The sequence below is a fragment of the Macaca nemestrina genome, chromosome 8, assembly GCF_043159975.1.
Source record: "Macaca nemestrina isolate mMacNem1 chromosome 8, mMacNem.hap1, whole genome shotgun sequence".
Taxonomy (NCBI): Eukaryota; Metazoa; Chordata; class Mammalia; order Primates; family Cercopithecidae; genus Macaca; species Macaca nemestrina.
The window spans coordinates 150388462-150406365 of record NC_092132.1 but is presented as its reverse complement, the minus strand read 5'-3'; the positions used below and the strand labels follow the sequence as shown (position 1 = coordinate 150406365).

The following is a 17904-nucleotide window of genomic DNA, read 5'->3' as shown; positions in this document are numbered from 1 at the left end:
CAAAGGAAGAGTCTAAAAGACTTGGTACCTAGTTCCACAAAGCAAAGCAGAGGAGAAAGTGAAGTGAAAACTCACTATGTTTACATTGAGCATCAGCTTAGTGAGGCTATGCAGGTGACAGACTGCCCAGTGGAGGACAGTATAGGAGAGGATGAGGCAGAGCCCTACTCAGCTTCTGTGCACAGCAATGGGAGAAAACTGGGATCAGAAGAAGATAGAGGGGGCCAGGGGAGGTGGCTCATGCCTGTAATCCCAGCACTTGGAGGCCTAGGTGGACGGATCACTCACCTGAGGTCAGGAGTTCCAGACCAGCCTGGCCAACATGGTAAAACTCCGTCTCTACTAAAAATACAAAAATTAGCCAGGTGTGGTGGCGGGTGCCTGTGATCCCAGCTACTCAGGAGGTTGAGGCAGGAGAATCACTTGAACCTGGGAGGCAGAAGTTGCAGTGAGCCGAGATTGCATTATCGCACTCCAGCTTAGGCAACAGCAAGACTCTGTCTCAAAACAAAACAAACAGACAAACAAACAAAAAAAAGAAGAAGGTAGGAGTCCATGCAGTAGGGTTTAGCAGGTCAGAGGCTAAATAGTTAAAGAGGTTTGCAGCTTCTCTTTCAAGAAGTTTGACAGTGAGAGGGGACACAGAAGGAGAAGGACATATAGGGCCAGATTTTCTCATCCAGCTACTGAAGTTAATCATTTTTGGTGCCTACGTCATGACAGATGGGGTAGCAATTATACATATTCAACAAATAAAATGTACTTCCCATTTCCATTTGTTTTACAGTTTTTAGTAGGCACATTCATTTCTACCCATTTATGATACGCATTGTTTGACTTCAAGATTGACTATTTGTTAGAACCTGAATTATTCGGTGCAAATAGTGCAGACAGATAACTTCTAGCAAAATAAAAAAGTAATAAGGATTTCTAAACTTCTAACTGGTAAATAAACACTACGCAAAATTTCTGCTCTCTGAATGGACATTCCTACTGAGAACGAAGCAAGTACCCAGTGGTGGTTGAATTTATTTGCAGGAATATGCCCATCTCTGACCCACCGTGGCCCCTCTGCCCTTTCTCTCTCAAATCTGCTCAGGCCGGCTTCAGCAACCTCTTGTGGACCAAAGGCAGAAGTTCCAGTTCCCTACCATGTCAATCATATCCTGGCCCAAACCTACTTTTTCATAATTATTTTCCACAAATGTCAAACCTAATTCCACTTTTTCCAAACAATCTTGATTTTTTTTAACCTTGCAAATTGCCTTTGGAAGCTGGAATTCTCTCCTTTTCTTCCCAGCTTCCCACTCACTCAGCACATTCTTGCCTCACATCCTGGTGCACCCACATGGATCTGCTGATGAGAAATCCTGTCCATGAGTCTATTTATCTGTCTATCTACCTAGTCACGTCTATCACCTTTCTGTAAAGTGGGTCTTTTATAGCCCACCATTAAGGAGATGTGATCATTCCAATCTGGATTTTCTGTAGATAGACCTAATTCTCACCTTGACATTTTATTATCCCTAAGATTTCAGGTAAACAAAAGTTCATACAAATGTTTATGAAATCTGGTATCCAGGGAGACAGTCCATAACTTACACTAACATTTCAGTGGGGAATCTGGCCCGAATATTTTTCGAGAGCTATAAGTAAAATTATAACCCCCTGCAGAGAGAATCAGTAAATTTTTAACTGTGCTCCTCTATCTATTGCTTACAATAGGCCTACAGTCTATGACTTACATATTTTTAAAAACATTTCTGATCGTTAGTTGGCGCTGCACTGAAAGTAAAATGAAGCCGCCTGTGGACGTGGTGAAGAGAGTGATGCACTGTGTGTGCCCCTAGGCAGTTAGTGCTTCCCCCTAAGATGTGCCCAGGTCCACTTTTCCTTCTGCTCACTCTGAAGGGCGCCTCTCCTATACACCTACACTCAGTGTGTGCATTCCAGTTTAATCACCTGAGAAGCTTGCACAGGATCAGAGAAAGAGAGAGAGGGAAAAAAAACAAAAACACAAAACAGAACTCCTGATATAAGGAGACCCAACTTTTCCCTGGGAAGAGTTACTTCTGCATTTGTAAATGTGCTATGACTGGAAGAGATAACAGAGTGCCTCCTGTGAGAATGCGCTGAGCAGCCTCACGTCACACTCACCTTCTTGAGAGGAGACCACGAGGCACAGACCACACAACTAGTGGAAGCAATAACATCCACGCCACCCTTAGAACACACACCCAGCACACTTGTCTCACTTGACCCCCATGGTTCCTGTATGGCAGCTGGGGTTAGCTCCAACTCACTGCTGGATAAACAAACCTTTAAAAGAACTGAGAGATTTGCTCAGCGTCACAAAGGTCTTCAGGCTCCAAAAGCTAACATCTCTCTACTGTGTTACACGACTGTTTTTATGAATACAGAGGATTCTGCCGTTTTACTGTGGTTTTGTTTTGCTCTGGCATTGAAATATTCCAGGAGTCATTCAGTGAACCTGAAGGGAATTCTGCCTCTCTGGAGATGGCTTTGCTGGATGCTAGAAGCAACAAATAACTTGCGGCTTTGGCTCTTTAGAAAAACAGATAATTTGCTGCCCACACATAAAACTGCATTGTGTGGAATAGTGCGATATGAGGATGGTGTAAGAAAAGAATAAGTATTACGGGGGGACTTCTGAATAAGTAATTGACACTGACTTAGAAGACTGGAAAAAAGTTTCTTCAAAAAGCAGAACGGAAATAAACAAGTGTGGTTGCAGGGTGTGAAAGGAAATTAAATCTTGGGACCTCAAACTCTTTAGGCCAAAGGGAAAAGTCAAGCTGGGAACTGGGTCTCGAAAACCTTCCTCCCCCTTTTCGGTTCCTAAATAAAGTGACTACAAGATGAAAAGCTACACACTTCCTCATATTTTTTCCCATAAAGGTATTCCTAGTGAGCTGCAAGATCATGACTTCCAGGTGTTTCTGTTAAAATGTCACCATGGCAATGTAAATTGATAGCTTATCTTTATAGCTGCAGTTACCCCCTTGCCCACCAGACACAAATGCGTATCTGCTTCCTCCACAAACCCATTCGTCTATGTTATCGTATGTAAAATCCAGTCAGATTCCCTGCCTTTTTCCTCTGCCCCATTCATCTGTGTCATCTTACGTAAAAAAATGCAGAATCACTGAGCCAGACAGAGGCATGAATGATTATCTTCCCCTATCCCCTGTTACATGAAAATTGTGTATTTCTCAATATCCTGCCCTTTCCCCTTTAAATGTGGAGCCCTCAAAATCATCTTCCGAGAAGGACATAGACCTGTCTCAGCATGCATCCTTCCCTTTGGCAAATAAACCTCCTGAAATGATTGAGACTTGTCTCTTCACTTTTCCGGATTGACAAGGACATGGAAGGTCTGACAGAAGGGGGAGTTCAGGACAGGGGTGATATGTTCAAGCCACAGTACGTGTTTGCAGCAGGAGCCTGGGAACTTTGGAATATGGATTAAAAGACGAGTCTGAAAAGGCGAATGGGGACACGGCGTGGACAGCATCGACTCTGCCTGTCACACCCTGTGGGCTTCCAGTGATTTCTAAACAGGGCACAGCAGGACCAGATTTGGAACCCAGGTTAATGAATTGCATGAGGTTTTATTCCAGAGAAAGATTTTAACTAAGGAAAAATCTAGCACACTAGATTTTAACTAGGACTTTTAAATTTTGGAGGCAAAATAAATAAATAAATAAAATAGATTCAAAGACTCATTTATTTTCATGCCAGACTCCCATGACTAGCTGGTCAGTGTAAATGTTGATGACTTTGGTGGACAACTTAACATGTGCAGTGTACATTGTGATGCTTCAAGTTCCAAAGCACACGCTATCTACAAGCGATGCCTACAGACATACGGCAAATAAACATGAAACATTGTCTGGGCTAAGAAATGAAGAGTCAGTGACTTACACAATTAGGGTAATGCAGGTACTCTCAAGACTTGGTGTATATTTCTCCAGAATGAATGACATTCATATTTATTTTGTTTCATATATCTATGGAACTGAACGTTATATTTCATAAATGCTTATCACAGAGAGTAAGAGATGATGTTCAAACATCCTGAGCACTTTAGTTGTGTGGGCCTGAAGCAGGCTGAGGCCTCTGAGGACTTTACTGAGGACAGGGCCGAGGCCTTTTGTAGCAAAGCCTAGAGGAGCTGGGCCTGGGAAGCTCTTGGGATTCTCTGGGCAGTGAACATTTATCATCTGATGAAAATAATTCAACATTTTAACAACCATTGTGAACATACAAGCTGAATTGTAGCCCTGGATATGTGTCTTAAAAAAGTAAAGCTCTTATTACTTTCAACACAAATTTAAAAATATCTACGGAAAAACATTTTGAACTCTATTATTTCTCTGTTATATTCTTTGGGGCAGTAAACTGTAGACTATGCCATGGTCAAAAGTTAACTACAAGGATCCCCTGGAGAAGAATATGCCACCTTTACAACAGTAAAGAACATGATGGTCAACTCTGCAAGAACCTGGTTGGAATCTCATGAGCCTTTAAAAATTACCACTGAGTTGACTAGCAGGAGGGAACCCCTGAGACATTTCTTCAAAATTGCTGTGACAAAGAAAGACCTTACAAACAGGTGAGTAAATGCCAACTCGACATAATTTGAGACAGTTTGAGGAAACCAGATTCTGCACGTGGACAAGAGGAAACTTGCCCAGGATCTAATCATCACAACTTTCAGTGGTTGCCACATTCATCCTTTGCTACGCTTGCTCCTCAGCCATTTTGGAACTCATCTCTGGATTCATTCTGAGCACTCCACTGAGACTCTGAGGCATTCGTGTTATCTTTCCACAAGGGGCATGGATCCCCAGGGAAGTCCAGCAGCTGCTGGAGTCAGGAAGTTACCCTCCTCAGCCTAGATTCCTTATTTCATTAAGCAACAGCTTCACCATTCAATTTGAGAAGCTTGATTCAGATCATTAAGAGAACAAGCAATGTAACCTGTGCCTTTGAAGGTTTCCTGGTTTCCCTACAGGTGTGATTGACCTGTGGTTTCCCTACACTGTCATGTAGGTAATTGCTTGGGGAGCTGTCACTGCAGCAGCTCACCAACCTGGTCACAGCACAGGCCAGCGGGGGAAAAGGCCAGACATCATGACTAGTTGGTCAATGTAAATCCTGAAGACTTTGGTGGACAACGTCCTAACATGTACAGCAGACACAATCATGCTTACCATTCCAGAGCACACCACTACCTACAAGAGGTACAGATGGATATTTAGCAAATAAATATGAAACACTGTCTGCAGATTTGGCCAACGATATTGCCTGCATGAGACAGAGAACATGAAGAATAAGAGCAGTTCAGGGCTGATACGCTGAAAATAAGAGCAGTTTAGGGCTGATATGCTGAAAGCCATAATAAGTTCTTCCTCCGCATCACAAAAATATAAATTGCAGGCCGGGCGCGGTGGCTCAAGCCTGTAATCCCAGCACTTTGGGAGGCCAAGGCGGGTGGATCACGAGGTCCGGAGATCAAGACCATCCTGGCTAACACGGTGAAACCCCGTCTCTACTCAAAATACAAAAAATTAGCTGGGCGTGGTGGCGGCGCCAGTAGTCCCAGCTACTCGGGAGGCTGAGGCAGGAGAATGGTGGGAACCCGGGAGGCGGACCTTGTAGTGAGCCGAGATCCTGGCACTGCACTCCAGCCTGGGAGACAGAGCAAGACTCCGTCTCAAAAAGAAAAAATTATATATATATATAAATTGCAGGAAGACAATTTACCAAGGGAATGATAACCTACCTAAATGTTTATATTCTTCAAGCATAAAAACTTAAAATTTACCAGTCACTGCCAAGTATTAATCTGTTTTAAATAGCTGTGATTTACCGAATACCATTGTTGGCACCCAATTCTCCAATGTCAACCACATTTCGAAGTTTAGAGAAAGGAAGGATTTAAAGTGGTTTTATATATAACAGCAAACATTTGATGTGCATTAATATTTCAAACACACAACTTTAAAATAAATCAATACCTGAAAGCGCATTGAATTAAAATTCTGGCATAAACTCAAATGTTCATGTATTCCATTAGTGTGCGTGGGATTTTTGTTCGTTAATTTAACATCTCTGATGAATAATATTTCATATCTTTCTTCAGAAATTTATTCTCTTGTTTCATCATTAGTAAGAAATTACCCCCAATATCTACTCAAAATAATTACAACTAAAATTTAAGTGTATATTTCCTATCCTTACCAGATACCCAAAAGCTGTTCAGAATGAATTTTTACCTTTATGACTTCTTAATATACTGAGAGAAACAAAACAATCATGCCTGTTTTATCATCTTTGATGAAGGTCAATAGGGTGGGGCTAAGAAATTGTCATTACATGGCCAGCCCAAGAGGACTGACGTGGAGTACAATGGGCCAGGACAGTGGCCTGTCAGATTTCTGCTTGGAATAGGCCAGTCTGAGAAATAAAGCTGTGACTAAATTATAGCTATCCAAAAAAATTTCTCTTGTCATTAGGATTTTTATTTCACAAAAATAACTCACTGTCCACCACCCCCCAACTAAAACATGTTCTGATTGTCAGTAGTGGGAGCAGTATGACAAGTTGGTGGAGAAACAGAGCTGTGAAGACTGACGTGAAGCCAAGAGCACAGCAGCTTGTGCTTACGTCCTGGTTCTGCCATTTGCAAGCTGTGTGATAACAGCCACAGCCCCTCATCTCTCCATTTCCCACATGTGAGATGAAGCTTCTTTCCGTTCTGCCATCCAATAACCCCGTGACATCCAGGAGGGATTCTCCGGGTAATTTTGTCTGGCCCCATTTGCAAGCAAATTCTAAACACTTCGTCAGTTTCTAGAAGAGATTGTTCTGATCATCTTCTTTGAAAATGCTTTTTTACAGAAATATTATATAGACCCGGTATTCTTTTTCACTAATGGTCATCCATGTGAATATGTAGCTTTGCAAATTCCTGAATTTGCTATAAATGAATCATATGGTTTATGGGTTTTTTCTTTCATGAAATATTGTGAGAGTCATCTATGTTGTTACATGTAGAGGTAGTTTCCTTCCATGTTTGTTTAGAATTCCGTTGTACGCATCTACATTATTTATTAGTTCTGTGGTTAATGAACATGTAGGTGACTTGCAGTGGTTGACAATGGTACTTGCATCTCCTGTGGACGTTCTCTGTACCTGTTGTGCATAGCTACTCGTTTCTGTTGGACACATGCCTGAAATGATTCTTGTGTTCAGCTGGATGGTAAAACAGTTTTCTAAAATGGTCATCTCAATTTAGATTTCCACCAATAGTGCAAAAAAAAAAAAAGGTCATTGTTGTGTTCTTTACATTTTAAAATTTGGAATTTCAAGCTGTCTGTTTTAGTTGCTTTGGGCTGGGAAGGCATTGAGTATGAGGAAGGTCCCCAGTGTGGCGAGCTCCCTCCGGCTTCCCGGCCCTGGACAAAACCCTTGCCCCGCTTTCTTCCACTTGATTAGAAATCCACCATGATTCTGCAAGGTGGACGTGATTATTTCTATTTTATAAAACAAGGTAGCAAGACACACAGGCAGAAGGGGTACTGGCTAATCACAAGTACTTAACGAAAAGTGCAGAGTAAGAGTCAGCCGCTTGGAAAGTGCCCATAGATGGGCACTTTTTCCAGAGGGTTAAAAGCTCTGCCATTAAGACTCTGCAAGAATCTTTTGTTCTGAGAGAAATTAAAGTAGATATTTAGGAAAAGTGGTTATGTGTTTCTGATTTGAATGAGTTATATTATTAAAAACTATTTTCTCATAGAGGTTTAGTGGTTTTAAGAATTATTTAGAGGTTATAAGACATTTCACTAATTCATTTTGATTGAAAAAATACTTCATGCGTCCATACCTACCTAATAGTTCCCTCGAGTACAAGAGAGTAAGGGATGACCACTGCCATGGAAACAGGCAGGAGGCCCACGTGGAGGTTTCGGGACGCTCTGCAGAGCAATAGTCTGTGGCGCCTTGAGGGGAATAGGAGCACTTGATTTCCTCCATTCCTTCCACTAAACGTAACTGAGCACAGACTAGGTTCAAGATAATGGTTGTGACTGTTTTTCACACTGTTTTAAAAGGAGAGGCAGCCAGGCATGCCACCAGAATCCAGGTAGGGTCCTAGAGAGAGCTCTGGAAACTGCATTTCAAATTGCAGAAAATGTGAACGTTGGAGAATGGGGAATGCATACGGGAGTTTTATCTAAATTAGAACAACCTGGGAACACGAGGCTTTCAATAACTCAAAATGCCTTTCTAATAACATGAAAATCTCCATTTGGTATAAAGTTCTTCATTTTAATTAAAAGGGAAAATCAATAGTTATAGGAAACTATAGCCTAAAAACAAACTAATTATTTGTGTCAACACAAGTTTTATTGACACTGTCAGGGTTTCCCCTGATTTGTGAGATCAATGTTCCCTATATAAATTGGAATTTTATTACAAACACTTACTTTCAAAATGATTTATCAGTTACAAAAAATCAATGGGAATTTCATTTTGTGAAAATTGTAATTTTATAAATAGCCAAGTAAACGTATGTAAAACTGGAGCCCGACACTTCGATGGCGATTTAGTAGTAAGGGGGCCCTCATGGTTCAAGATTAATATATTTTCAAAAAATTTATCTTGTAGACATTGAAAACGTCTAGATGATGGATTGTGCTAACAAGGCACTTATTTAATTATAATTAATGATGGAGGCAACATATAAAGAATGGGCTCAATTTTCAGCTGATTTAAAGAAATAATGTGTCCTGCATAAATCTGTCCTTCAACCGGAGCCCAATATACACAGAAGATATTGCAAATATATTGTGGGTTTTTTTCCCTGCATTTTCTACTTCTTTTGTTCACAGTGCTATTTTAAAAGTGAATAGATTTTAAGAGTAGCAACTGTAGAACAGTTTTACTTGTCAATCAGCCTTACTACTGCTTCTGGCATGACTTGATTATATGATTGCAGAGGTGAAAGTCAAAGAAGAAAGTGTAAGACTCAGAGAATAAAGAATTTGGAGATGAAAGTTAAAAATATAAGGGAAGAGTAGAAAGAATATTTTATGTTGGTTGTCATTTATTTGACCAAGAAAAGCTTCAAGTTAAAAAGAATATATTATTTGTTTTTGAGAAGTTACACAATTCTGTCCAAGCATCACACGCTGGATAACAAAGCAGTTTCTCATAGAAACAGACCACCAGGGGGCTCAACTACAGCTTAGGAACCACAAAGGGTTTCCTAGGAATTCCAAATACTCAGCAATCATATCAATCCAAGTAACACTGATGGAATTTTCATGTTCTCACAAATGACCGTAAATGATAAAGGTGACTACAATAATGTTAAAAATATAAAATATATGCCAAGAATAGAAATGTATGTTCTTTTTAAAATGTTCTTCTCTGTTTTATATATACACACCACACACACACACACACACACACATATATACACACACATATATATACACACACATACATAAATATCATATTTATGATTCAGGTTAAATATATCATATATATGATTCAGGTTGTTTGACAGAACATTTAGAAAGATAAGAAAATAACAAAATAATGTTTACATTAGGTAAGTTCTCACTAGTATTGCTGTTGTCTTATTAGTTCCCAAGTATCGATTGACTATGCTTTTTTTGTTGTTTTGCAATTTTTGTTGGCACAAGTAATATCAGGTTTTCCTTCTTTAATGTATTTAGTTGAGATAAAAAGTACAACACAATCTGGCTTCCTGGTTTTCAATCTCAGTACAGACAAGAGGAAGACTCAGCTGAACAAATGTTTTCCCTGCGTGACAGAAGGTTTCCCATTTGCCCTCTGAAGGAACGAACTTGAGGATCTTACTTGCAAAAAATCAGGACAGCCCCGTGTGGAGGGGTGGCCACTGGACGGCTGGCAGGGACTCTGACAAGGGCCCATCTCATCCTAAGCCATTGTTCTGTCTCCAGCTTCTGGTGCCCTTAGGTTTGTTCTAGAATCGGCAAGAACAACCACGCTGGAGCTTCCATTCCTTGGTGATGGTTCTGCCCTCTGGAGTCAGAAAAATAATCGCGGTGCCTTTCTGCCTACTGGGCACCTGCGCCCTCTAAGCTCCCTCCCATCCTCCTTCCGATGGGTCTTGTCATCTTCCTGGCTGCTCTCTGGTCCTTCTCCTTCTTCAGAGGGTGGCGTCTAGTACTGAACCTAACCTTCCACAGGCGGCGCCTAAATGTGGTTATAAGCATGAAGCCCCCTGTTCAGTAAGGCCCATGTGCTAATGAAAAAAAGGTAACTTCATTGTACCTTTGGAGGTGAACATCAAACTCAGCCTTGAAATGTTTCCTAATACATTACTGTTAAGCCAGGCTTACCTCTCCTGATACCTTCACACCTTTTAACCGTTTTAGAATTAAATGCGAAATTTTTTACTCCTCTCTCCTTATATATACAATTAAAGTGTGTGTGTATATATATATATGCATACACATATACATCTATATATAAATATATATTTATATATTTATTATATAAATCTAAATTTAATTATATATAATTACATATACTTTATATATAATTTAAGTATAAATGTTTATACTTAAATATATAATTAAGCATATATTATAATATATATAAATTATGTAATTATAATTTATACTTCTATAATATATAAAAGAATGAAGTGTATATAAGGTACATATAGTTTAATTCTAGAATTGTGTTGTTTATATAATTTTATACTCTCTATATAATACTTTTATTAATTTTGTATTTTTTAAACTTTCAAAGTCAAGGCCTGATCCATCTAAGTGATTGCTATTTTCAGCCAACCAATAAGTGTCTTATATCTACCATCTTGGAGCAGCTTCAAATTTGATATTCCATTTTTAACCTTTCTTTCAATTACAGATACAAATCCCGAGTTCACTGATCAGGTTTGAGAAACATATACTTAGAAATTTTTCTTTAGTTCAATGCTGTTCAATTATTGAGAGCTCTAGGAAAAGATCAATTAACATTTTGAGACAAATCTGTAAATCAACCTAAGTAACTATATGATCAGTCCATTGGCATTGTAAATATTGACTTATGGTTATGTTAAATCAGGGATGGGACGGATATATCCATAGATGTGGATCAGTGTAGAGGAAGCGCAGATAGAATTTACCTACCAGACCACATGGAGTCTACCTCATTCACACCCACGCAGTCTCAGGATGAGCCCACCTCCCACCACCAATATGCCCATCCCACACTTCCTCCATTCTAACTGCAGCCAGAGTATATGGCCATCACAAGACAAAGGCAAATACAGACAGGTATGGAAAAGGAGGATCAGCTTGGCCTGGCCCCAGGTGAAGGGAAAGCACGTTAGTTTCACTCCAGTAAAATTTCAGGGCAGCTTCTTTGCAACCAAAGGAGATCAAGGTAAGAATGTCTGGCAACATCAGAAGGCATGGTGAGATGGAAAATGTTCCTGATGAAGTCTAAAATATGTTTTGAGGCTGGGTGCGGTGGCTCACGCCTGTAACCCTCAGCACTTTGGGGAGGCTGAGGCAGGCAGATCATCTGAGGTCAGGAGTTCAAGACCAGCCTGGCCAACATGGCGAAACCCCGTCTCTACTAAAAATACAAAATTAGCTGGGTGTGGTGGTGTGCACCTGTAATCCCAGCTACTCGGGAGGCTGAGACAGGAGAATCGCTTCCAGGAGGTGGAAGCTGCAGCGAGCCAAGATCACACAACTGCACTCCAGCCTGGGCAACAGAGCAAGACTCTGTCTACTGCTCCCCTCCCCCAACAACAACAACAACAAACATATTTCGTTGAAACTAATTTGCCCCTGGATTCTGAGGCAGGTGAGTTCTGTGTACATCATGTGCCCCAGGCATTGGGTGGCAAATAAAAACTGCTGGTTATGATGTGTGCTTCTCAGCACCCTCTGTATTTCATTCCTTGCAAATGACCCTTGTTTTTCTACTGGTCATCCTGAAGGAAACAATGAAAGCAAAATGGATTCCGGCCACTGCACTCCAGCCTGGGTGACAGAGCGAAAAAAAAAAAAAAAAAAAAGTGTAAGATAAGCGATATTTAGACCAGATTGTTGAAAAATTACTAGAATCTCCAGCAGGAGCTATAATGAGTTCCCTTGGCATTCTGACTTTCATGGGAGTTATTTACAAACTACAAACTGTCTCTCTGACCTACTAGCTTCTGGAGCACGGAGGACGCTGTCATTTCTCTGGCACTGCAGGGCTTGGTGTCCTCTCCTGCACGTGGCAGGTGTTCAGGGAATGCTGCCTTAATGGGGCCAATATTCTCATCATCACAACTGGGGAAAGCTTAGGCAGCTTGATTGGAAAGGTCTATCATTTTCAAGCACGGTCATGTTATTTTAATTTGGAAATCGAAGTGGAATGATTTTCAGTGGACTGCTTAATAAATTCAATAGTTTTTTTTGCTGTATTAATAAGGATTACTCATTATTAGAAACATATAGGAAATGATACAATATGATCTACGTATAAACCTTAGAAACCAAAGAGAACAAGAACATTTCATTACCAAACTCCCTCCTCATGACTGTAGACTCCCCATTTTGCTCCGCTGCAAGAAATCCGGAATCTTTCTTTTTAAGGTTCACTATGTGTAAATCACTGCATCAGGCAATTATGCGGTGTGAAGGCCTTTTAGGATTAAAAGTGATATTACAATACTTTTTGTGCTTTTTCATGCAACCTATATGCTATAGCACTCTTAGCATGAAGATAAATGCAATAGCCAAACTGCTGTGGATATTTACAGATTAGGTGCATAACAATTAAAATAAATGATAATAAATGGCTATTGATTAAAACTTAGCAGTTGTTCCAGTGTAACAAGAAACTATACATGTCCTCTATACTGTGACAATGATATAGCTTTACTAATAAGTTGCCAGCTGTTGACTATGTGGTTTCCATAGATAACTGTGAATAAAGGAATTAGAAGCCATTTTCAAGCTATTTATCTATCTCACTTCTAAAATTTCATAGCTAGAAAGGATCAAAATTTATTACGCGCTTTTTTTTTTCTTATAAGATGGAGCATCCTTACCTTGGAACTGAGCATTAAATCCTTTGCGTCGATGGTTGCTGTCAGAGGTGAAATGGAGTCGTAGCCAATTCTTGCTACTGATAACTGGAGAGGGGAGGTTCATGCCAGTTAGCCTAGAGAAGAGAAAGAGGAAAAAAAATCTCCCTTGTAAACCAACAGATCAAATGTCCTGTATCAAAATCACCTTAAAATCTGATTACTTAAATCCTTCATCTTGAGATGCTTAAAACAGAGGCCATGTATTAATTGACTTTGAACCTTAAAATGAGCAAGATAATTTCATCTTTTCCCAAATGTACATGCTAAATCCCTTGATGCAATGAATATTTTCAAAAATTTTTGATACTTTGATTCTCCTTTATTAATGGTGAATGCACGAGAAGGTACTCTTTTGATCACTTAGTTCTTTTCATCAGGACCTTAATCACAATGAATCAGAAAAAAGAAAAAAAAATAGGCAAATGATAAAATTCTGCCTTTTGTTATTTGAAGACTTAGTAGTTTTTTTTTTTTTTTTTTTTTTTTGAGATGGAATCTCACTGTGTTGCCCAGGCTGGAGGGCAGTGGTACGATCTTGGCTCACTGCAACCTCCACCTCCTGGGTTCAAGCGATTCTCCTGCTTCAGCCTCGCGAGTAGCTGGGATTGCAGGCATGCACCATCATGCCTGGCTAATTTTTGCATTTTCAGTAGAGACAGAGTTTTGCCATCATGGCCAGGCTGGTCTCTAACTCCTGACCTCAGTTGATCTGCCTACCTCGGCCTCCCAAAGTGCTAGGATTACAAGCGTGAGCCACCGCACTTGGCCACAAGACAGGAATTCTATTTAACCTGAAGAAGACCCCAAAAAATTGTTTCTCATGCTTGGTAGCATCCTATATTCCCAGCATCCCATCTACAGGACTCACAACCTGGGCCATTCTTCCAAAGTAAAGAAGAGGACCATTTATGAGATTGATGACAAGAACTGCAGAAGAGATTTGCAAGGGAATAAAATTATGTTTTAGGAAAGCAGTGCATTAATCTTTTAAAAATAAGATGCAATCAATTTCTGGTTAAGCTGTTTAAAATATCCAGCTCCCTTTATAACGTGCAGTTTAGTTGTCAGAAACAATCATGTGTTTTATTTCTTACTATTGAAACCCTTGTGTGCTTACGAAGGAATAAAAACATTCTAAGATAGTGAAGCTCCTGCCTGTTAGAGGCGCAAGGGACACATTTAGTTTTTCCGTGGCACAAGCCTCACTGGATTAGGATGCTTCTGATACAGAATTGCGTGCTGGCTCGACTTTGCACCAGGTGAGGCACCAGAGGTGGATCATGCTTGTGAACCTCAGTTTTCCATTGTATACACTGGGCATGAAAATACCTATATCAGGGAGTGGAAAGAGATGATACGGATGCACATGTAAATGTACCTCAAGCACATTCTCCATGTGCTCTACAAGTGGTTATGCATTGAATGATTATTTCGCATCTTGGTAACCAAATCTATTTTCAAAATGATGCTTATCAGGGTGGATGATCTGTGAGGGTTTAACCAAATTGCCTCTAGCAGGAACTTGAAGAACTGTGGTGCTGTGTGTGGGTCTGCCGGGGAGCACCGCAGCTGCTTGGTAAAGCTGGGGATCTCATTTCCATGCAGAGGATTTGCTACGAAATGGGTCATCTGTGTAGAGAGCATTTCCCTACTTATTCTATTACGTGCAGGAAGCAGCACCAGATGAAATACACAGTCAAGCTGTCCGATGTCAGGGTGCTCTATTCCCACTCTCAGGTTTAAAAATGTACAGGATCCACTTTAAGCTAAAAGCTAAACCTTGACTGTAACCAATTGCAACGGTGTTTATGCCCATGTTTGAAATAATGTTCTGTAAGAGAAGTACACTGCTCAGATTTGCCTATTGGCTTGGATTTATGTAGTACTGGCTGGTGACAGCTGGACACAGCTGACTCCAAGGCACATTTAATCACCTTTTTCTTTGTTTTTCTGATGAGATTATGTTACAAATTCTATAGGCCACATACTTATTTGCCTAATACTAAGAATGTCTAAAAAACTAGATTCAAAAACCCCATAGTCTGTCCAGCTCACCTGTACCTATTGAACTTACATGTACTTTAAAAAATCATTGTGGCCGGGCGCGGTGGCTCATGCCTGTAGTCCCAGGACTTTGGGAGGCTGAGGTGGGTGGATCACGAGGTCAGGAGATCGAGACCATCCTGGCTCACACAGTGAAACCCCATCTCTACTGAAAATACAAAAAATTAGCCGGGCGTGGTGGCGGGAGCCTGTAGTCCCAGCTACTTGGGAGGCTGAGGCAGGAGAATGACGGGAACCCGGGAGGCGGAGCTCTCAGTGAGCCAAGATCGTGCCACTGCACTCCAGCCTGAGAGGCAGAGCAAGACTCCATCTCAAAAAAAAAAAAAAAAAAATCATTGTTTTCTTTGTACATAAAAAATCACAATTATTTTTATACACACAGATTACACATACAAAAAATGTTAAATGCAGACATAGAAAATTTAAAAACTACAAACACATAGATATACTCTGAAATTAAGCACAGAAGCAAGCCTACCCTTTCCACATCGGATACTATCCTAATGTACAATATATACATAGCTAATAGTACCCAAAGCTCTCAAAATACTGCACTGAGATATATTCAACCCCCGTAAGTTTCCATTTCATATGGTGATATAAGACTATTAGTACAAAAGATCAGTGAATGTAGGAAGATGCATGTACTTGCTGAACTTTTTACAACTGCAATCAATGCTTGTTTCGTTGTTGCTTTGAACATATATATTTTCTCAATCACATTATTTATTAATGGTTCTGACTGAAAAACCAGGTGGAATTTCTTTTCTTTCTTGAGACAGTGTCTTGCTTTTTCACCCAGGTCGGAGTGCAGTAGTGCAATCACAGCTCACACAGTCTCCGACTCCTGGGCTCAAGCCATCATCTTGCCTCAGCCTCTGGAGTAGCTGGGAATATATGTGCATACCATACCTGGATAGTTTTGTAATCTTTTAATTTTTTTGTAGAGACTGGGGGTCTCACTGTGTTGTCCAGGCTGGTCTTGAACTCATGGCCTCAAGCAATCCTCTCATCTTTGCCTCTCAAAGTGCTGGGATTACAGGTGTGAACCACTGTGCCAGCCTGGAATTGCATTTTATTTGCATGCCTACATTAATAATGATCATAAGTCTTTGCTATTGTGAATAGTGCTGCAATAAACATACGTGTGCATGTGTCTTTATAGCAGCATGATTTATAATCCTTTGGGTATATACCCAGTAATGGGATGGCTGGGTCATATGGTACATCTAGTTCTAGATCCTTGAGGAATCGCCATACTGTTTTCCATAATGGTTGAACTACTTTACAATCCCACCAACAGTGTAAAAGTGTTCCTATTTCTCCACATCCTCTCCAGCACCTGTTGTTTCCTGACTTTTTAATGATTGCCATTCTAACTGGTGTGAGATGGTATCTCATTGTGGTTTTGATTTGCATTTCTCTGATGGCCAGTGATGATGAACATTTTTTCATGTCTGTTGGCTGTATGAATGTCTTCTTTTGAGAAATGTCTGTTCATATCCTTTGCCCACTTTTTGATGGGGTTGTTTGTTTTTTTCTTGTAAATTTGTTTGAGTTCTTTGTAGGTTCTGGATATTAGCCCTTTATGTCGATCACTGACAGACTGGATTAAGAAAATGTGGCACATATACACCATGGAATACTATGCAGCCAAAAAAAAGGATGAGTTTGGGTCCTTTGTAGGGACATGGATGCAGCTGGAAACCATCATTCTTAGCAAACTATCACAAGAACAGAAAACCAAACACCGCATGTTCTCACTCATAGGTGGGAACTGAACAACGAGATCACCTGGACTCGGGAAGGGGAACATCACACACCGGGGCCTATCATGGGGAGGGGGGAGGGGGGAGGGATTGCATTGGGAGTTATACCTGATGTAAATGACGAGTTGATGGGTGCTGACGAGTTGATGGGTGCAGCACAGCAACATGGCACAAGTATACATATGTAACAAACCTGCACGTTATGCACATGTACCCTAGAACTTAAAGTATAATAATAATAATAATAATAATAATAATAAAAGAAATTAAAAAAAATAATGATCATAAGTAAATCCCCTCTCTACCACCACCTACACTCACATCCCCTCTTTACCCTCATCTGTATTTCCAAATACCTACTCACAACTATGTTAGTTTTGTGTAAGTCAACAGGATATTTCCGTAAAGGGCTGGGAAGTATGCACGTATTTCAGGCTTTATCGGTCACGTGGTCTTTGTTGGAAACTGTTCAACTTTGCAGGTGTACTTGGCAAATAGCCATTGAATGGCAGTGGTTGTGTTCCAGTAACACTTTATTTATGGACACTGAGATTTCAACATTATATAATTTTTTTGTGTCAGAAAATAGTTACTTTTTGATTTTTTTTTTTCAATCACTTAACAATGTAAAAGCCATTCTTAGCTGATGGGCCAGATTTGGCCTGCAGGTGCTAGTTTGCTGACCCCTGCTCTAGTATATATGAAGCGATTTGTATAAACAGGCCGGGCGCAGTCGCTCAAGCCTGTAATCCCAACACTTTGGGAGGCCGAGGCAGGCGGATCACCTGAGGTCAGGAGTTCGAGACAAGCCTGGCCAACACGGTGAAACCCTGTCTCTATTAAAAATACAAAAATTAGCTGGGCGTGGTGGCAGGCACCTGTAATTCTAGC

At 40.4% G+C, this 17904-nt stretch overlaps 1 protein-coding gene across 2 annotated transcripts in view; it reads right to left on the bottom strand.

Moving 5' to 3' along the window:
• LOC139355625 (CUB and Sushi multiple domains 1) overlaps window positions 1–17904 on the bottom strand; it is a 2038620-nt gene that overhangs the window by 782763 nt on the left and 1237953 nt on the right. For both annotated transcript variants that reach the window (XM_071067488.1, XM_071067489.1), the window contains exon 6: window positions 13142–13254. In XM_071067488.1, coding sequence (XP_070923589.1) covers window positions 13142–13254 — 113 coding nt within the window. The remainder of the gene's footprint in view (window positions 1–13141; window positions 13255–17904) is intronic.